Source organism: Exophiala spinifera (assembly GCF_000836115.1).
Source record: "Exophiala spinifera strain CBS 89968 unplaced genomic scaffold supercont1.4, whole genome shotgun sequence".
NCBI lineage: Eukaryota > Fungi > Ascomycota > Eurotiomycetes > Chaetothyriales > Herpotrichiellaceae > Exophiala > Exophiala spinifera.
In genome coordinates this window covers 1,253,546-1,274,429 of record NW_015622516.1, presented here as the reverse complement: position 1 = coordinate 1,274,429, position 20,884 = coordinate 1,253,546, and the positions used below count along the sequence as shown (strand labels likewise).

General features: G+C 51.7%; 8 protein-coding genes across 8 annotated transcripts; 3 read left to right on the top strand and 5 right to left on the bottom strand.

Annotated features, from left to right (window-relative positions):
• Positions 1 to 4,186: 4,186 nt before the first annotated feature.
• On the bottom strand, positions 4,187 to 4,588 carry PV08_05661 (uncharacterized protein; the record flags this gene model as incomplete). Its single annotated transcript, XM_016380002.1, has 1 exon — positions 4,187 to 4,588. One exon carries the CDS (start codon positions 4,586 to 4,588, stop codon positions 4,187 to 4,189), a length of 402 nt encoding a protein of 133 aa, XP_016235829.1.
• A 745-nt stretch (positions 4,589 to 5,333) lies between these two features.
• On the top strand, positions 5,334 to 6,776 carry PV08_05660 (uncharacterized protein; the record flags this gene model as incomplete). The annotated part of the gene is made up of 1 exon (XM_016380001.1): positions 5,334 to 6,776. One exon carries the CDS (start codon positions 5,334 to 5,336, stop codon positions 6,774 to 6,776), a length of 1,443 nt encoding a protein of 480 aa, XP_016235828.1.
• An 847-nt stretch (positions 6,777 to 7,623) lies between these two features.
• On the bottom strand, positions 7,624 to 9,252 carry PV08_05659 (uncharacterized protein; the record flags this gene model as incomplete). The annotated part of the gene is made up of 1 exon (XM_016380000.1): positions 7,624 to 9,252. The coding sequence occupies one exon, from the start codon at positions 9,250 to 9,252 to the stop codon at positions 7,624 to 7,626; it is 1,629 nt and encodes a 542-aa protein (XP_016235827.1).
• A 1,170-nt stretch (positions 9,253 to 10,422) lies between these two features.
• PV08_05658 (uncharacterized protein) lies at positions 10,423 to 10,989 on the bottom strand (the record flags this gene model as incomplete). The annotated part of the gene is made up of 1 exon (XM_016379999.1): positions 10,423 to 10,989. The coding sequence occupies one exon, from the start codon at positions 10,987 to 10,989 to the stop codon at positions 10,423 to 10,425; it is 567 nt and encodes a 188-aa protein (XP_016235826.1).
• A 224-nt stretch (positions 10,990 to 11,213) lies between these two features.
• Positions 11,214 to 13,271, top strand: PV08_05657 (uncharacterized protein; the record flags this gene model as incomplete). Its single annotated transcript, XM_016379998.1, has 1 exon — positions 11,214 to 13,271. One exon carries the CDS (start codon positions 11,214 to 11,216, stop codon positions 13,269 to 13,271), a length of 2,058 nt encoding a protein of 685 aa, XP_016235825.1.
• A 1,806-nt stretch (positions 13,272 to 15,077) lies between these two features.
• Positions 15,078 to 15,892, top strand: PV08_05656 (uncharacterized protein; the record flags this gene model as incomplete). Its single annotated transcript, XM_016379997.1, has 3 exons — positions 15,078 to 15,300; positions 15,352 to 15,760; positions 15,829 to 15,892. 3 exons carry the CDS (start codon positions 15,078 to 15,080, stop codon positions 15,890 to 15,892), a joined length of 696 nt encoding a protein of 231 aa, XP_016235824.1.
• An 831-nt stretch (positions 15,893 to 16,723) lies between these two features.
• Positions 16,724 to 17,496, bottom strand: PV08_05655 (uncharacterized protein; the record flags this gene model as incomplete). The annotated part of the gene is made up of 2 exons (XM_016379996.1): positions 16,724 to 17,250; positions 17,484 to 17,496. 2 exons carry the CDS (start codon positions 17,494 to 17,496, stop codon positions 16,724 to 16,726), a joined length of 540 nt encoding a protein of 179 aa, XP_016235823.1.
• Positions 17,497 to 18,773: 1,277 nt separating this feature from the next.
• On the bottom strand, positions 18,774 to 20,521 carry PV08_05654 (uncharacterized protein; the record flags this gene model as incomplete). The annotated part of the gene is made up of 2 exons (XM_016379995.1): positions 18,774 to 20,278; positions 20,326 to 20,521. 2 exons carry the CDS (start codon positions 20,519 to 20,521, stop codon positions 18,774 to 18,776), a joined length of 1,701 nt encoding a protein of 566 aa, XP_016235822.1.
• Positions 20,522 to 20,884: the final 363 nt, after the last annotated feature.

The following is a 20,884-nucleotide window of genomic DNA, read 5'->3' as shown; positions in this document are numbered from 1 at the left end:
TACCTTGAGAGAACTTCTGCGGATTCTGTTTGAGGATAGGAGGAGATGGGGTGTAGTGAAGCTTGGGCGGTAGGTGAAACAGAGAATGGCGGAGGTCCAGGCGGAGGTATCGAGGCTGGAAAAGTCGGTGGAGATGGATTCGCCAAAGCTATATATGATTGCTGTGACCCGCCAATATTAAAAGCGAAGGGTACGGTAGGAGTTGGACGAGAGTTTTCGCCAACTGTTGTTGTGGGAGCAGGAGGACCATAGTAATGTGGATTCATTCCCTCCTTTCGCGACGCATTCGGTGTCGACGCGAACTGAGATTGGTGATGGAAATCGAAAGCTGAAGGAGCGAGATTAGAGTGTTGAACCACAGTAGTCATGATACTTGTAGGGAGAGCTCCGGCGTAGGTGATTGTTTGATGGCGTGTGAATAACGCGGCAATCCGAAATAATAAGACTTCAATCCTGGCAGCAGGGTTCCGAGCATTGAAGATTCAACCGCCGCTTGGCGTCTCAGCCAGCCTTGTAAAGAGAGTGACCCTGGAATTACCAACCCAAGAATTGTGGGACGAACGCCACGGATATACCAGCGCAAGCACTGACAATCTGGAGCAAAGCTTTTTTGTGGCGTGATGGCCCGATGGGCGGGGAAGAGGCCGTCGCTGCTATGATGTATCTGATCGATGGCAACAAATGACGAGACGCAGAGAAGCTACCCAACCCTAGCTCAAAAAATCCGAAGAAGGAGTCCAGGCTAGACGGTCGCAGATGACCGAGATTCGGCTATAGGAAAGTCGTCCGGTAATGGTGTTTGTGGCTTCGTCGATTATGCAAATCCGCAGGTGTGTAAAAGGCGGAAGGACGCTCAAGAAGTGTTCAAGCCTCCAATTGTCGTAAGTTATGGGAGCGATCCGCGCAGCTTGAAAGATCCAGCCAGGATCGACGACCGCGCGTAGAGTCACGGCATTCATGCAGGCCTGTGTAAAGATTTTCTGCGCCGTCGAGAAGTTGTGACGGCTCCTGATGCAGTTCTGGATTCGAGACGTTGATCATCCACAGAAAGCGCAGGGCAGGCGCCTGGGACTTTGCTAGGATCAACAACCCTGCGGCCTCGGCTCTGATCCAGGGGATTCTCTTTGACGAGGGCCGGAGGCGATAAGCTCTTGACTGGCAGAGTTGGTCAAAGTATATCCCTTCGGGTGCTCGTCACGCTAGCAGCGGCCGTTCTCTCGAAGGGTGGTAGATTAATGCATCCAAGAGCATGGGACGCGAGTTGGCGTCTCCATCACGGAGGGGGAGATCGTCCCGGCGGACCAGCACTTTGGATGACTGGGGCGCCAAAAACTTTGACAGGCGTTCTCGAGAGGATAGAGGTCAGGGGATATGCAAGCCATCAGGCTAAGGAACCGGCGAAAGCTTGCGGCCGCGTGCATTGCAGATAATAATACGAATACACGGCATTGAGTTTCTCCAGAGTTTGAGCCGGTGGGTATCACAGCACATCACAAGCGAAAATTCAGGAAGTTCAGCAAGTCGAGACGAGGAACCGAGGCGAAAACGGCATAGTACCGACCTCGAGAACGGGCTCCTCGACAGAGGTCCACAAAGGCAAGGACTCTCGAATTCCATCGACCATCATCTCTTTCACTCGTAAGCTCGAAGGAATCGTTTCGCATCGTCCCTGGCCAGCCGGATCAAGGATGTGGTGCTGATGTCTGCCCATCGAGTGCGAAGCGAAGCAAGCGTGGTGGGTGAGACAAATCGACGAGGAGGGGAGAAAAGTAAGATGCAGGGCACATGCGCCGCGTGCAGTAGGAGGACTGAGCGCCTGCAGAGGACGCAAACATTGGCACGGGCCTTGGACTCACTGGTCCATCCCGGTGCTGGGATCTGTGCAGTAGCACAGGCGGGACGGTTGTCGCTCCTCGCCACCGAATGCTGCGATCGCTTGCGCTGTTCCACTCGTCTTCGGTATCGGACCGAGCTATCAGTTCACAGCACATGCGAGCAATCACCATTGCTGTCATCGACATGGGCTCGTATGAGGACAAGGAGCACAGCAGTCGATCTTCGATCGGGGTGACTAGGGCCTGGTGGAGTGCGAAACCCTTAGGGATTGGTTTATGGCGTGGCGGCACGATTGGTGGTGTGGTGGGTGTGGTGATGGTGGTGATGGTGGTGATGAGAAAAGCCTCTTCCGCCGCCAAGCTGCGTTTGGTCGTTCTCGGCCCTTGACTCGGACATCGTACGTATACGGAGCACAACAAGACGGTTTACCCTCAGCCACCAAATACGCACTGCGCTTGGACAGACAGCCCTGTGACAGTAATACTCGTGCTCTGGCCGAATCACATTGTCCAGCTCAATACAGCTTTGGCCGCGAACGGTCTTCCGGAGACGCACCCAATTCGGCAGCTTGGGCACCTTGTTCAACTTGGGAGCTCTGCAGCGCATCTACGTACCAGAGACATGTTTCCGACTCTTGGGCTCTGGACTGTCGACGATGAGCAATGCAAGATGTGTAATGCACCCTTAGTGCGCATGTTTGTTGTGGAACACTCCGTGCGTTCGCCGCATTGCCAATGGTAGATGAGGCATGCCCCCTTCTTTTGCCCTTTGCTGCCCAACAGCCGCAGAGACGGGCCAGGTAGGCTGGCCACTTACACATCTTGAAAGGTTGTTGTGGAAAAGCCATCTCCTCCCCATATCCTCTCTTCCGACGACCCCGGCGCATCTGAGTGATCCTCTCGGCTATCGAATCCAGACCTACGCTTCATGGTCTATCTGGACTCACTTCAGCCAGCCACAGTAAAACTAAATGATCATCTGAGCTTGCACTGTACGCAGGCTAGTTATGCAAGGATCCTTGCAATGGACGGAATTACAGAATTTCGGAACCACTAGATTTGAGATGAGCATTCTCATGGCCAGTTCCCCCGGATGACAGCCTTCTGACCTTGGGTACCTGTTACCCCTTCAGAGAAGAATTGTGGACCCACTTGATTGAGGTTAACATTCTCATGGCCAGTTTCCCTCTGATGACAGTCTACTGATCATTGGGTACTTTTACTACCTGTTCAGAGACCATCGTCGCCGTCAGGACGTCCAATGGAGCATGAATAAGCCCCCGAAATTGACGGGTGAATCACCGCTGAGACTCGTGCCTGGCGAGGGTTTGGTGGGCCAGGAGCCTGTTGTAGATCCCGGCTCGACCGGTCTGCCAATTCCATGCATCTTTACGTCAAACTCAAGAGCATTCCCTTACCACCCTGCGAGAACAAGTCCGGCGCATATCATTGTATGCATGGGCCGGTTCTAGGCAAAGTTGAAGAGACCACAACCTTCATAGAGATGTCTTTCTCAACTCTCACCGCTCTACATTATCCAAATTGGATCAAAGCTCCCAGTACACTGACCGAGAAAAGCTCCGCCTGGCACTTCCCACCTCCTTCGGGGTACTTCACGGTGGTTTGTGGTGTGCTGAGACTTTGGTCATCGTAATCGACTTATCCAGAGATGTGTTCTGGTGGAAACCTAAAGAAACGGAAGCTTCAGTTGCTACCATATCAAGGTAGTCATCTCTACACCGCCGTTTTGATGGCTTGTGGCAACAAGTTCAATCCGAGGAATCTCCATGTCTCGCAACCCTTACCGGATTTTTTCTACGACGGTGTTCTAGGCCAGTGATAAGCTGAGCGAGAATCAACAGAAACTCGGCGGTATATTGGTACACGTTTTCGCCAGCTGAATGACGCCGTCAAGGTCTTTTGTCACACCCCTACTACAAATCCGAATACGTTGCCCTAGCAAAGGCTTGACTTCAGGATTCTTAAACGAGAACGTCTGTGGAGGATCCTGGCGTGTATCTCCCATGTCAAGTGTCAGAATGCTATTTCTCCTAGCGCTGTGTTGCGCACAGGTTACAGCGAGAGCGAGCAGACCTCGTGGGCGTGAGGATACCTCTGTTATTACAGCATGAATTGTTCGTCAATTGTCAACGAATTCCCACCTGTCCAACCCTCATCTGCCTGGCTTTCCCGAATTGCTTAATAGTGCCTGACCGTTCGTTTCTGGGAATCGATTTGGGTGCTACTGGACAAGGTTTGATAACCTTATTCGGGTGGACACCGCCGTCAGCCGCGACAGTCCAAGTGAGGCTGTTCATACGAGCAAAAATGGGGTCGTCTGTCAGGTCTACTTACTCGATCAAATTCCCGTCGGGATCACGAATATAGACGCTACGCAGCGCGCCTTGAGCGCCGGTTCGATGAACAACCTTCCCGCCTTCAAGAACGTCAATCTTCTTCTCTTTCAGTTTAGCCAGTACGCCGTCGACGTTGTCCTCTATGAGAAAGCACAAATCACTGCTCCCAGGCTGCACATTTTGGGCTCGGGGCTCGAACTCCTTGCCGCTAACGTGGAGATTGATCTTCTGACCGCCAAATTTGAGGGCATGTCGTTGGATTCTCGGATCATTCGCTGCCCCAAAGGAGGTATGTTGCATGCCGAGGGTTTCTTGGTAAAAGGCGACGGTCGTATCGAGGTCCTTCACTGTCAAGACGAGGTGGTCAAGCGATTTGGCTCTTGCTATCGGACTCATCCCTGCTGCGTAGTGCCTGGAAGACACCCAAGTGTACCGCTGGCGTTCTGAACCGAATCGGCACCGAAGATGTGCAGAGAAGTTCCCTGCTCCTCGCAAAAACATGTGACTTTCTCCTGATGCCAGGAATGTCGGGGCCCAGCTACCTGTACTAGTTACAATTTGTCGTCGTGATTAGCAGAGACGAAGGTCTTTTTTGCCAACTTATTATACATACCCTTCCGCCCCTCCCACCAGTTCCGGTCTCCGATGTCGGTGGTCTGTGCGATCCTCTCCGAGGGAATTGGAAGCCTTCGTTAACAATGGCGATCAAATAACTCTTTTGGAATCCTGGACAGCCACGAGACCACAATGCTATTCCTGATTCTCTTTGGAATTTAGATGAAGAGCTTTTGTACCCACCACCGGCGATGCAACATTAATGCATAAGGTTTATGGCAAGAGGAACTCTCGTCGGCGAGGGGTGATGACAGATCAACCTTCGGATTTAGCCCGCGAATGGAATCGCGGGGTGAAGATCAGCGGATTGATTAAATTAGATAAGATTGGCTCGAGATGCCCTATCAAAGTTCATGACTGAATTTTTTTCTAGACTTGCCCCGTGTTGACTACCATTCCACTGTCTTACGCCGTCTGTCGACACGACAAACTAATAACCTACATAACACTTCTCGGAACTCTTTCGAGGCTTCTCCAGAACCTGTAGGCATATATATTGTGCTCCTAACCTGGATGTTCAGTCGGAATGGTGACCACGAGATTACAAGAGAGACTGGGTCTTGACACGCCCAATTCTTCCAGTGTTGAAGACACGTCCAATCGTACCGTATCGCCAACTATATCACGAGCGTCGAAAAGGCAAGCAGCATCGAAGAATGAGATTCCCAAGAACAGCGCCAATTCAGAAGCTTCCAAAATTTCTGTCGAGGCCGACCAAACGCCACAACCACGACACTCCCGGATCGACACGCCAGTCACCACTAATCAGCACAAGCTCCCTCAACGTTTGAAATCACCAGTTGAATTCTACACCCCACGGCAAGCAAAAACTCCCGCGAACAAGAGGAAACGATTTGACAGCAACGAGCCTGAGGACTCGATTCTCGACACGTTCCAAACGCCCGCGGAATATCCACAGACCCGCAATGTTGCAACGGAAGAACAAGATGATGACGATGATGATGGTGGTGATGATAGCGACGCTGCGCCGGAGGTGGTGAGTACACGGAGTTCAGCTCGGCGATCTTCTCGAAACCCACGGGGAAGTGCAACCAAAGGCAGTACCAGCAAGCGAAGAAAGACCGCCACTCTGCCGACCACTGAGGACAAAGAGCCAAACCTAGCCTCAACCTCGGACACCATCGATGTCATCTCGCCGAAGCCGACCTCAGTCGGGACGGACGTTGTACGCGACCAATCGACCACAGAAGAGGCGCCTGACGCCGAGGTCACAGGTGCAACAGCCACGGCGATCAACGACCAGGATGAGCCTGAGCCTGTAGCCAATCCAGCCGACAATCCGAGTTTGACAGATTCGGACACCACCATAACCGCCCACCCCACGGCTACCGATCAGGCCAGCGAGTCTCTTTCGAAAGTGGAAGAATCATCCGCTGCAACCAAGATAGAGGATGCAAGCACCATCGTCGTAGAGCCGACCACCGGTAACCACGACGACGACGACGACGACGACGACGACGACGACGACCAAGAAGAGCCGACAGAATCAAATGTCCCTCCCGTGCCATCGTCACCCACAAGGCGGGACCAAGACAAACCCGTTGCTTCGCACGTCCAATCCGAAACATTGTCACCTTCGCCGAGCGCTTCCTTACGAGTACCTGTTCCCGCCGTCACCAATCCCACAACCACCACCACCACCGCCTCCGCCGCAAAACAATCAACCCCCATTTCTCACATACAATCCACCGCCCACACCGACTCTGCACATACACGCCCATCCGGCATCGTCAAGAAAGCCAGAAGCGCCAAAAGCACCTCGTCGACACCGTCCACACAACGTCAGCCCGCGTCGGCCGCCCTGCCCCACCACGAACACCTCCTCAAGGCCAAGCCCACGCCGACGACGTCCTTGCAACATTTCCGGAGCCGCATGTTAAATCGACACGTTCGGACCACGGACTTTGGAGGTCCAGGGCCGAAGAAGGTCAAGTTTGTGGGTGCATGAATCACTCACTTCAAGCGAGTCGCCGGGGGCACGATGTGCACAGTGTACACTCACGGTGTAGTACAGTCTCGCGTATCTGTACACTAGTTGCCTACGTTCTTTGTACCTAAAGTTTTGTGCCACGCATCAATCCACGAAATCAGAAAGGATGGGAAGCAAGGGCTCGTTCTGTTCTCGCTGTCCATTATGTACGTATGTAGTGTTGATGTTGAGAGAAGGATGCATTGCATCTTCACCTACCTACCTACCTCCCTGACCTTATTCTATATCTATGAGCATGTAGTAGATTTCGAGGATGAGCATAACGTCTCCAATAAACCTCAGTTGACGAAGCGGTCAGTGGTCTCCATACTGGTACTGTACTGTACTGCTTCTCTGCAATACTGTACTACGTCTGTAGAGGAAACTCCATCTGTGTGCTCTAATATTGTGCATCTCATGCTGCGGACGTACGTACGCTTACAATTTAACTACTTTACTGAATGTCTTGTCTCTGTAAATGCACCAGGACCGATGATACATAGGAGCTTTTTGACTACCCAGTACATTAGATGGATATTCTTCGTACATAACGACGAGAATATACTCGACGGGCCTCATATGCATACGAGATATTAGAGCATAGTCGGTCCTCCATTTTCCAAACCCCCCCTCCCCAGACACACCGCTTTCCATGAATGTATTGGACCCCCCAAAGGAGAAAAAGCAAAGGGTGAAAAGATGGGGTATCAATCATGTCAGCGTTCGCGTTCCATACCAAAATCATAATCTCGTCACATTACCCGCTGTCCAACTCGGCCGAAGCATGCCCCATGATACGGGCTGTTCATTCCAGAGAATCGTCAAATTAATTAACGATACCTGCTTTGCCCGTGACAGCCCTGACCGCCAGAGTCTCAATCCGGCTCGCGTACAACTCCATGGAGTGTGCAAGAGGGTCTCCAAAAATGACCTGTCTCAACTGCTCATCCTTGACGATACTGGCCGTGATGTCGTTCTCAGTCTTGCCCCGAGGCACCCTGAGCACCACGAGACGTCCTGCATTCGAAAACATGCCGGCCGGGACGTCCCACCACAACTTGGACGACGGATCCGCGACTTGACCATCAACTCGTTTCTGTGGCTTCGTCTTCTTCTTCGGCCCAAGGGACAGATCCAGCATGGACATGCTCGCACCCAACTTGGTCAATGGTGACGTGTTAGTATTCCTCTGAATCTCCGGGACAGGGCGCGAAAGCAAATCGACGAGGCTCTTTATGTAAGCCTTCTCGGCACGCACGACAGGATCCCCTTCGTTCATGAACGAGTGGAACAGACACTTCTGCAGTCGCCCGTCTGCGGTCGTCGGCTTCTGCAAAGGTAGGAGACTAATGGGGGGAGCGCCAAAGGTGACGCAATGAACCCTTTTAAAACAGTTCGTGAGGGCATTCAGCTCACTGTCGACGGTCGCGGCCAGCATGTGCGTGTACAGGAGGCTTGCAACGGCCCCGCCCGCGCTGTGTCCGGTGATCAGAAGAGAGCAGCTACTTCGGTTCGGGTTCTCTTCCAGAAGCTGTCTCAGTCTTGAAGCCATGGGTCGCACCATGGCCATCGCGACCTTGAGAAAGCCGGAGTGGCAGAGGTTACCTTCGTCGTCGAGAAATCCCACAGGTGAGACAGGGTCGACTCGAAGATTAACCCCCCAGTCCCGCACGCTGAGTCTGCTCGTCCCTCGTATGGCAAATACAATCGTCTTCTTGTCATCGCACGGTATGCTTTTGACCACTATGGCCTTGGTGCCGAGCTTGCTATCTGCCGAGATATAATCCTTGCGTTCCGAAGCGGACTGTGGTTGGTTGTAGGCGTTCAGCGAGTACTGTGCGGCGAGACAAAGCAAGGGATACGTCGGGATGTAGACTCTGAGAGGTGGGAGCGTAGTAGGGAGCTTGGAGTTGAGGTATAGGTCGAGCTTGGAGAAGACATTGACATGTTTAGGTTGGCCGTGCTTCCTTGGTCTCGCGTGGCCGCTCAAGTCTCGGTCAGTGGACGGCTCCGAGGACCCCGACGACGTCGAGGGAGGTATAGATATGGCAAGTTCTCTTGTCGAGCCGATGAAGGCGTCTGCGTCGATCAGTGATATGACATCGTCCAGCTTGTCATCAATTCTTCGATGCAGGTCATCCGCGGCCGATGCCATACTATAAACGACGGCTTCTGGCCGGGACCAGGTACGCTGGTGTTGGGTAGGCCTGCATGGTGGCTCAGTAACCGCTTGGTGGGCTGGTAAGGACACCACTGAGTACGTGTGAGGATAGGCAGCGGGTGAGGGAACGGGCGGCCGATGCCAATGCGGTTGTTGGTGCTCGTACACGGCGCCCGGAATGATCACGGTAGCAGGCAAAGAAGTCGATTGGTATACGGGATCGTGGCCACTGGTGTTATCAATGTGGTATTTGCGGCGTTTTCGCGCTGTTCGGTTGCTTGAGAAAAACGGCATCGCAGAATGTCTGTTCCTGTCGCAAATAGAGGGATGGACGAGGACTTGGGGAAGCGGGAATTCAGCGAGGCAGCATCGCCATCAGCACTTTTCGCGAGGTGCTCACGCAGTATAGGAGACTCCTGGCGTTACATACTCATAAGACGGCCACAGAGACCTCCCAGACGTCTTGTACTGGAGGTTTACGGCCTTGTCGCCTTGTCAAACTGCCTAGTGTCCAGTCGTCGTCCTCACACCAATCCGGCTGACTCGGCTGAGAATCGCTTGCGCCACGACCAAGATCCAATCATGACGCTTTCCTGGTCGTTTCGATGGCTGATTGACTACAACAACCTTGCACAGTTTAGTTGTCACTCATGGACGGACGAATCCGGCTAAAGAGTACGAGGTACAGTAAGAATGCGACGCGCCGCGAAAGGCCTTGTGTCCTGGTCGCTGATCAGCCTTGCCGAAGAATCTATTTTAAGTGCGAGCCTCTAAGCACGACGAGTTGGAGCAAGGCAAGAATCAGTAGACACGATGGAGCACAATTGAACTTCAGCCAGGAAAAAGTGCGTTAAGGAGACATACAAGTCGACATTGGACAGAGGCGTCTTTGTTTGTCAATAATATTCTTTACCAACATTTCCCGTAGTATCTCACTGCAACCTTCAAAGGACTCGCGGTCCAGCTTCCTCCACTTTCCCGTCTCTTTAGAACTCTTCCGACGCGAGTGTACGTCTCATACTGATGCGTCTTCAATCCAAGCAGAGGCTGGGGCAAAATCTGAAGTCGAATTGCGCCGCAAGCTTTATCGATTCATTCCGTCTCAGGGTGCAAATGATTGGTTTGTTCCATGTACACCGGGTTGTTCAAATGTCCGCGAGTTTCAGGAGAGGAGAGGCGTGTTGCTGAACAAATGTGTCTGCTGAGAGCATTTTTCGGACTGGTGTGTGAAATGCTGGCAATTCGCAGAGGACCCGTTCCTCAAAATCTCCTTCAGGACTGGATCCAAAGCTTGCAGCGATCGCTGATGATGGATTTCTCACCTGCTGGATGTTGCAGTGACGCCCTCAATGGAGAGGCCATGAGCGCCCTGCTTCGAAGTACATCGCGGCTGCGACTCGTACATTGGGGCTTTCTGGCCGGCAGTGACGTTCGAATTTTGAAAATCAACGGCTCTGCTGTTCCTCAAGTTGTAAACAAACTGTCCTCTTCTCTCAGGTATTCCCCCACATCGCCCTGTCGGAAGACCACCACAGACGTTGGTTCTAACTTCCTTGCTTCCGCGGTTGACCTGGCCGTCACCCCAAATCCAAGTGGCGTGTCATCCATGGCGAGGACAACCACCCCAGAATGTTCAGGACAGTCTTCGCTCCATCTGCCAACATGTGCCTTGACGACATTGCCACCATAAAGAAAAGGCATTTCTCCGTTTGGTTTGACCCACACCTTGTATCGTGCGTGCGGTGCAATCACATCCAGCGCTGTTATGTGCAACCTGAATTTTCCAGTTTTCGTGAATTTACCAACACAGGTGCCCAACGAAAGCAGATTGTCTCGAGCAACCGCTGTTGCTAGATTGGCAAGCGATAATCGAACATAATAGACTCGAGACTCGTGCAGGCGGAACACATGGCGATCACTGTCGTCGTCCGAAGAGTCGGAGGGTGCGATGAGTTGGGTTAGCGAGCGACCAGTGTAGTTGGCCAGTTTTGTGAATAACGTCTGCGTTTCGACATCAGTGAGAGGCCTCATGGTGAAAATCAGGCGTTTAATATCGCCTCAGAACCTGTGGGTACTCAGACAACTTGCACAGTGCGTGTCTCGAATCGATGGTTGCGCAGCCCAAAAAAATAAATCTGCAGAAGGGCGGCTAATCATCGGCGTTTATCCAACGCATTCTTAGAAATTTTGTTCCTCATCTGCGGTTCCCGAGTACGAGGTCTCGTTGCCATACAGATACTGCAAACATAGCAGCCATGCCTCATGGCCGCCCAGCAAAGCGCAGGCGTGTCACCCCACCTCTGGACGACGATGTGCCTTCCAAGACCATCAAGTCTTCAGACCTCTTCGCCCGAGCCGCTGACTGGGATCTTGAACAAGCGTACGCACAGAAGAACCGTTCGAAGAAAACCAAAGAGTCCACGAGACTGCCTATTAAGACCGCGCAAGGCCAACTCCAACATCTGAAAGTCGCAGAGCCTGAAGACGACTCGGATAGCTTTCTCGGTTCAGGCTCAGAGAGCGAGGCCAGCGATAGCCAGGAGGACGATGCGCAAGATACTCCTCCCACCGAGTCTGAAGCTGCCGCTCCTGCAATACCTCTTAAGCAACAAATTTTAGGCGCAAAGGAAGAAATAGCTCGACTGGCCGGCCTATTGAGTGAAGACCCCGAGGAGCATGCCAGCGCATTCAAAAAACTTGCACAACTGGCCGATTCCCAATCTCCGATCCCCGTACAGAAACTCGTTCTTGCAGCGCAAGTGGCAGTCTACAAAGACGTCATTCCTGGTTATCGGATACGCTCGTACAAGGACGAAGATTTAGGGAATAAGATATCCAAAGATGTGCGGAAGACAAGACAATACGAACAGGCCCTTGTCACAGGATATCATGGCTATGTGAAGCACCTTGGTGGTCTTGCGAAAAGTCGCAAGGGTGATGAAGATGCTCAGTCACTGCGCAGTGTTGCGATAACCTGTGCCTGCACATTACTTCTATCTGTTCCACATTTCAATTTCCGCACGGAGCTGCTGAACATCTTAGTGCACGAACTGGCCAGTAGGGAAAGTACCCCAGATTTCGTGAAGTGTGTCGAAACGGTGGAAAAGTTCTTCTCAGATGATGAGGACGGAGGCCCGTCCCTGGAGGCCGTCAGCCTGTTGACCAAGATGATGAAGGCAAAGGACTATCGTATTCGAGAGGAAGTTCTAAACACATTCTTTCAATTGCGGCTCCTCTCAGAACTGACTACGCCGAGCTCTACCACCAAAGCGGACAAGCCTGAAGACATGTCGAAGCTCCACGGTAGGAAGGTAAAGAAGGAAAAGTTCGAGCACAGATCGAAGAAGGAGAGAAAACTCGCAAAGCAGAGAAAGGCCGTGGAAAAGGATATGCGCGAAGCGAATGCCATTGTCAACTACGAAGAGCGGGAGAAGATGCAATCCGAAACACTGAAACTCGTCTTTGTCACTTATTTCCGCATCTTGAAAGCCAGGGTACCTCAACTGATGGGGGCCGTGCTTGAAGGACTGGCCAAGTATGCTCATCTCATCAACCAGGACTTCTTTGGAGATGTGCTCGAGGCCCTCAAGGACATCATCAATCAGGCAGACGAAGCGCTCAGAGGTGAACTGGATTTGGGTGAAGGACCGAGCGCTGCAGTGGATGTGGACGGAGACGAGGTCCGGAACATGACCCGCGAGAGTCTCCTTTCGACACAGACGGCTTTTACTCTTCTCTCGGGGCAAGATGTGTCCAAAGCGGCATCGACTCTACACTTGGATCTATCCTTCTTCACTTCCCACACCTATCGCTCTCTCTATCCGCTATGTCTGGATGCAGACATTGAGTTGGGCCCAAAGTCTTTGCGACTGCCGGATCCTCATTCCTCCAAATCAACCGAAAAGGCGACTAACAGGATCAACATATCCACCCCCATACTGCTTCTGACACGAGTCCTAGCTTCAATTCTTCTTACACCTTCACAACCTCCGCCAAGTATCGCGGCGGCATCATTTTTCAAGCGCTTGTTGACAGTGTCTTTGCAATTGCCCGAAAAGTCAGCGCTTGCAGTGCTCAATCTGCTTGCCCAAATAGCAGACAAGCATGGGCGCAAGATCGAAGCCTTGTGGTATAGTGATGAAAGAAAAGGAGACGGGGTTTTCCGGGGAGAAAGCGAATCTGTCGAAGGGACCAATGTTCTGGCTACTGGAAGCGGAGTGTGGGAAAGCGAGCTATTACGGAGGCATTTCTGTCCCAAGGTCAGAGAGCAAGCGGTCGCTATTGACAAGATTATTGCCGGGTTGCATAGGTAGATGAGCCACGGCTCTGGCGGTTTTTAAAATTATACAACTTGCTCTCGTATTCAACTGGCGGTGACAATTTCAGCATGAAGGATCTTGGATAGTCGCTAGTCGTCTCACCGAAGCCTTCATGAGGTCCTCCCGCAAGAAATGGAGGCTACTAGGCCTAGTATTTCCCATGGCGACACGGGGAGCACTGACGGCGGGAGGAAGAGAAGCCGGGCACGTCATGACCATCACACATGTTATGGAGTACACAGGACAAATGGCACATGTCTCGCTTCCAGGATTCAAGAACGACAATACGAGGAGCCCAAAGTTAATGGACGGATGTGCCGCCGGTAAAGACCCCGGCGAGAAAAACAAAATATTCTCGCATCCCTCACACAGCAACTGACGGCCCCAACAAAGTGGCGTTGTTGGCCGTTATCTTTCGCTTAGCCAGGGTATCGTCGCCATCTGAACTTCATACATCCAATCGAGCACTTGTTGGCCAACGGGTGAGACCCAGATTTCTCCTCCACGCATCATGCATCATGCATCCTGCACCCTCATGGCCTTGGAAACCCCCCTTGCCCTGCGCCATGCGCCATGCGACTCGCGACATTCGGTACAGTATCTTGTCCGTCTCACAAGCCCCATAGTGTGCGAGCAGGTCCCGCAGCCATATCGTCCTGCATCGGCAGCTTTTGCCTGTGAGAATGACGCTGTCCCCAGAGCACGAACCGCCCGGAGCACGTTGACCTTGACGTGTGTGGTGTGACAGATTGCTAGACTGGCTCCTTGACCTCAATTTTCTTCCGAATTCCATACCAGCTGTCACATTTTCTTCGGAGCTTCTGTTTCTCTCTGATGGTCTTTGTTGACGCTACTAACTAGAAGCTCTGACCCTTTTCTTGCACCAAACACACCCCAGTAGTCTTGTATACTGCAGGAGAAGGTGGCCAGACATATATTCGCACAAATACATAAGAAGAGTTGATCCGCCAGAACCGACAACAGAGGCACAGTGGCACCTGCTTCTTGTTCCTCCATCATCTGTCTTGAATCGGCCGGACCGTTTCGATTTTCTTAGCATCCAAAAAAACAAAAGAGAAAGAATCAAAAACTTGTGAAAAACTTGCTTGACTACTTTGCCGGGTGAGTGCCTGATGAGCAGGAGATGTATCTTACTGTTTCGATATCTACCGCCGCTGACACTGAAGCATTAGATCTTACACTGGCTGTTTGCCCGGTTTCTACTTGTACAATTGTCACCAATCAGCAAAAAACCCGAACGTCTCTCATCAGAGCACTACTGCAGCTATCTCATCTTGTTCCTTTCTGCAAATCTCCATCATCAGTCTCTACGCCTAGCCATTGTTGCCGGTAAGAAAACGCTACCCCAATCATCGCAGCCCCGGGTTGATCAATGTCGATCTTCTTTGGTCTGAGCTTCACAGACGAGATCCGTTTGTGGTGCAACCTGGACGACTGTCCGTTACACCGGCCAATTGCATTTTCTGGATGTTCCACTCGATCTTTTTTGGGTGCCCTGAAATGTTTTGTCTCATATCGTCGTCATGTACTCCCATTATAGCCTCTCGGCTCGAAACTGAGGACAGGATTGATATATTGAAAGCTGAAAAAGGCCATACATCTCGACAGAGCAATGATTGCATGACCATCATCTGATACTACCCCTACCATGACTCTTTCTGGAAACTATACTGACCAGGATCGTGTACAGGCCTTTGAATCGTTTGTCATTATCGTCCTTGAGACCCTCACATATCATTTCCTGAAATATCCAAATTCTATCCAACAAAACCAAACAAGATGGTTTCCACCACAATTACCTTTAATAAAGCCGACGTGCAAGCCCCTGTTTACGTCGCCGGGGCATTTTCAGAATGGTCACCAGTGGAGATGGCCTGTGAAAAGCTCGAAAACGGTCAGAACAAGTTCACACATACCGTAGAAGTACAACCTGGTAAATACCAGTACAAGTTCCGCCTTGGTCCTGGAGACTGGTGGGCCTTGGATGAATCTACGCCGACCGGTTCGTATGATGCCGGCTAGTACCGTGTTCATATTGCTGATGTTGCCATAGAGGATGATGGATCTGGAAATGTCAACAACGTCCTCACCGTCGAAGCCGAACAGACTCAAGAGTCTACTCCCCAGCAGAGCGAAGGTGACAGCGAAAGCATCGGCCAAGCTCCAATTGCCGATACTGCTGCCGCGGCTGACAGTGCTACTGTGTATGACACTGTTGCCGCACTGGAGGATGAACTAAGCGTTCAGCCTGACGTGACCACCCCAGACGAACACGACGTTCATAAAGAGGCTTCAATTCCAGATGTTGCACCTCCCCCTTACTCAGCACCAGAGCATGCAATGCCTCTGACCACGGAGACCCACAAACCCGTCCCAGTGACAAAGGTGGTAGACATTGAGAGGAAGTCACCTGAGATTGGTGCCTTGCCGCCGCCCAAAAAGGGCGGTGCACTGGCGAAGAAGTAAGTTTTCATTTTCTGTTGTGCTCCAGTGACGATACTGTGAACTCTGACTAACCCACCAATAGCAGGATGCTACTAGTAGCTGCAGCCGTAGCTATCCCCGTGGCTTTCTCGCTCTTCTTACGCCGGTAAGGCAGGTGTGCAAGGCAGCCAAGGCAATGGCTTGTTGAGAGTTTTGCTACTGTACTAATACTAGTCGTTTTATATCGTCTGGATTGTCTGCTGTCGGTATTTTTTTTAGTTTTGACCTTTGTGTTTGCCGTTAAAAAGTGTGAAGGGGGGGAGGCGAGATTCGTAATTGAATGTTTGCATTATTGCGACAAATGGATTTATATTTACTGCCTATTCAATCGAGTTGTTTGTATGGTTTCTACTGTCGTCGTCTTTTTCTTGATACTCACACTGACACTGACATGATCCATGGTCGCGATCATATTTCATTCTCGTTCTCGTCTCTACTACTACGAAAGCTGGTCCTTGAAGAGAACGACACTCTGACTCTCTCTCTCTCTCTCTCTCTCTCTCTCTCTCTCTCTCTCTCTCTCTCTGTGTGTGTGTGTGTGTGTGTGTGTGTGTGTGTGTGTGTGTATGGCTGTCTCTTTTGCAACTGTGTTGTTTTCGTGCTGTATAATCCCTTCCGTATCCAATGTTATAGACCCGTTGTGAAGTGCACACATCTGGAGTTATGTAAGGAAAAGTCGAGGTAGTGTAGGATAAAGGAAATCGTTGCCCGTTTTGTTGGTGGGAGCGTGGTAGTTTGTCGCCATTTGGTATCTATTTGGAGGTTCCCTGTTTTATGTAACTGATAGTGTACCTAGCAGTGTAGTGTAGCGTACGTGGCGCAAAATGCATCAAAGCATACAACTGTGAATAGTAGGTAGTAGGTTGTAGGTACGAGGCAGTAGGTGGTAGGCAGAAGACAGTATTTAGGATCTGCCTAGTGTACCTCCGATTTCTCATCGTTTATAGTCTACTACACAAAGTCTCGACGGCATCCTTGGTGTCCTCTTTCGTGTCCTTGACGAGCCCTGCGATGGCCTTGAAGTTCCGGTCCTTGGCATCACCCAGCACCTCGTACAGCAGACTCTCGCTCGTGGTGACGGTGCAGCCTTCGCGGGCCAGCCGGGACAGAGCCACGGGCCGCTCTCCGGCGTTGCAGCTGCTGACGCCGTCGGCGAGGATGTAAACCCTGTGGCCGCCCGCGAGCAGATCCAAAGCCGTCTGCGTGACGCAGATGTGGGTTTCGATCCCGACGATGATGACGCTCATCTTCTTGCCCGCGCTCGCGGGTCCCGACGGCGCGGCCTCCAATTGCTCCGTGAGACCGGGCACGAGCATCGAAAACGCCGTCTTGTCGACTTCGGTGGTCGCCGTCGCCGTCGCGGAGGACAAGTCGGCGGCAGCGAGGAGGGACGTGAGTTCAGACACGGTCGAGCCTAGACGTGCCGCGTTCTGCGTCGTGATGTAGATTGGGATATTGAGGACTTGGGCTAGATGAGAGAGAGAGAGAGAAAGATCGAGATAGTGTCAGCAGTGTCAGGGTCAGGGTCAGGGTCAGGGTGTCACATGGCGCGCAAAGAACCACACATGTAATATCCAATACCAATACCAGCAGCCACACTTTCAACCAGACCATGAGAAAAGGTGAGCGTGGGATGGGATGGAAGGGGGTCATTGGGGGAGGTGAGGCAATGTAGTGTCCGGAATAAACAGGACATCTTACCTGCTTTGATCATTTTTGCGCTCGTCGAGATCCTATAATGGCCTCAAAAGTGTCAGCCAAGTGTACCTTGTGTATGCTTCATACCGAGGGTGATGATATCGAGAACTGAGATTCAGGTGGTCTGTCGGTTTGTCTGTCTGTCTGTCTGTCTGTCTGTCTGTCTGTCTGTCTGTCTATCCGGTGAAGCGAGGAGGGCAGGGAGGAAAGGGTCAGGGAAATCATCTCAAGTCAAGACAGAGTACACATACACCTTTGGAAATTCCCAAATTGCCTTCCGAAATTTCTCTTGAATGTCACAGATACTGTAGTCGTAGAACACACATATCAGCACAACATGAGTCTTGCTGGATAAGGGGGTTGTTTTGGTTCTCGAGTTCATGAGGATGTGATGTGGGTTTTCAGCGATTGTCGACTGTGAGAGCCAGAGAAACGACGCATTGCTGGAGACTCACAACAACACCGGATTCTCTAATTATCACCCATGGTCAGTATCAACAACCAGGACGGGTCGTAACCATATGTTGCACATACCTATCCGCTTCGAGTCCGAGGAAGCCATTCTTGCGAGTCTTGTGAATCTGCGTCTGTTCTTCGACCGTGTACAATGACCGGCAGCAGTTCTAAGGACTTGATGACGAGAATCTGAGATAAAGGTCCGACTACAAAGAGCACTGGTTGTCATGAAACCAAGCAATAATAGAAATGACGATAGCAAACGTTTCTGACAAAGTCAAGTACGATGTTTGTGGTCTTGAAATCAATCCCACCACGGGGTCAAATGCGGGCGAGATCGGACCAGCGGGAGAATTGCCGATGTTGAAACGCTTGTTCTCCGTACGAGGGACTCGGTCTCGATCTCTCGATACGAAAGAATGTGGAGAAATGTCGGGGTTTGACGGTGGCAGGGATGAGAGCTCGAGAAGAAACAATCAGAGAGAGAACAGCACAAGTTACACCAAACGATACACGACTCAAAAGTACAACTCACAATTTACAGTTCGCACTTCGCAATTCGCGTGCTTCTTTGATTCTGGCCTTGTGGCTATCTGGAGATTTATCTGGGTTTTTGTCTTCCTTGCACCCAACCGAATCCTCTTCACCTCCACATTCGGTTCAAGGTGGCATCGTCTACCTAGAATACATGCCATGCCTCTGTCTGAAAAGTCTCAGAGGCTGGACCTGAATGATGATACACCATTTACCTTTGTTTTCATATATCTTCCTGAGCACTGCAAAAACCCGTAAAACGTTGTCGCATCCGTGAAAGCACTGAAACACCAACACACCTTCTTATCCATTGGCCGTCGTTCTACGCTGTGGACCAGTGTTAAGCCAGCCAAACGCAGTACCCGATCCGACTGGATTGCTCTTTATTGTCGATGTGGACTGAGCTGATCTCGCGTTGTCCTTGAGGTCGGTTTGGCTAGCCTTTCTGCCAAATTCATCTGGCTTTGGAGGATTATCCGTTCCATTGGTCCCTATCGGCGTCGATGCCGTTCTTGTGGCGTTAGCCATAGTCTTAGCCGGCCGCAAGATCTTCATAGGACGTGACACGCTGGGACGCGCATACGTAGAAGAAGTCTTCGGAGCCTGGTCGTTCTGCGTAAAACTCGAAGCTGACCGCCAAGAATTCGACCACACCCCCTGACCAGATTTGGACATGGGCGTACTAAACGACTTCTCGCTTCCGGTCGTCGACTTGGAGTCATCTGCAGGCCGAGAAGGCGTGAGATCCAGGCTTGATCTGGTGGACTGTTCGGCGTGAAGATCAGACCTGCGAATGTCTCCGGGTTCAGAAGGGGTGGCCGATGGAATGCTGCTTGATGGTGCCACCCTAGGCGAGGCTACCATCTGTGCAGTGTTTGACCTTCCGGGTCGCCCGATTACACCCACTGGAGATACCGGCGGGGGTAGCATGGCTCCTTCAATGGACGCCGCTCGTCTGCGGGGTGCAGTGCACAAATCCTTGTACGAGGCGTCATCTTCCGGACGGACAAGTGGTATGGAAAGCTGATTCCGCTCCTCGTCAAAAATCATCAACCTGTCTTGCGAGAAGAGGATATCGCCATTGTGACTCCTGAGCACGTCACTACCCAAGACGATCTGTATTGACGTCTCGCAGACTGGTTGTTCGTCGATGACGAATTTGACAGTCAAAGTTGGAACGTGAGGCACTGGACTGGCGGATCGAACAGCAGGAGAATGGATTTTCGCCTCGGTGAGATAGACAGGCAATCGAATGGCACGAAACTCGCCATCATCGAATATGGAATCCAACAAATCAAGCTTGGCGACCAGAGCGAGGCTTACTGAGGACGTCGAAGAGCCAGTGCAAATGGCAGCGTAGAGGAGGGAATCGTTGGAAAATGACTCGGTCAGCCAACAGCGAATAATCGAGGGACAGGGCCCTAGGATGAAGAAACCGGGCGGTGGATTTCCCAAGACGCGGGGAGAGTTGTGTATGGATCCAAGAAGGCGGCTTTGCTCTAAACCAAAGCTGTTTGTCCGACCAAATCCAGCAACACTGGGCCTCCCGTCTGAACGATGTGACAGAGATCTCTCCGAGAGCGTGTGGCCTCCAAGACCGCTTCCTGTTCGGGTGGGAAGTTCTATTGATTGTCTAGATGTTGCATAGTGGTTGTTCGCACTTTCATCGAAACGCACAGAATTGGCCCGTGATGCCGCCGCTCGTCTCGACTCGTCGGTGGCGTCCAAGGTCAATGAACTCATCATACTTGCAGCAGGCTCAACATCAAAATTCCGAAAGGCCTCAGCCGCAGGATTTAGAGTAGATTCTACAGTTGTCAGCGACAGGACCGAACCATTAATGTGACCGACGTACCGTGATGCGACGAACCAAGACCGCCTGGAAAGGGAGATGCTGACCCCCAAAGAGTTCGCGATCTGCTCCCTTCAGACGTTTTCTGCTCCAAACGCATGATTCTGTCGGAGTGAACAGCTTGAGTTGCGGAGAGCTCGCTGAGAGTCTCTTGGATGCGCCAGAGTTCGTCCTTAGTCGCAAATTCCCGTGATTCCATATCTGTCCAGTTACTCAGGTTGAAGAGGCATTAGGGATAGCGTTGCGAACAAAGATGGGAGACCGAGCTAAAGACTCATCCACTGTCAAGATATTGGCTTGGGCGTGGAATTCGGGCTGTTTCGATGACCGTCGGTAGTCACAACACCTGTGCCCAACACTCTCCTTGCGTGCGCGCCAGCCCTACGTGCCCTTCCTCCGTCGAATGAGTCACCGTCCACCTCCTCACGCTCTCATCTATTGCCAAGTTTGATATGCTGCTCACGAAGAGATGGACGGAGGATGATGGAACGATGCGCCGAAATTTGGTATAAGACAAGGATGAGGCCCGCCGATGGTATAGGTCAAAGGCTAGAAGGCAGTT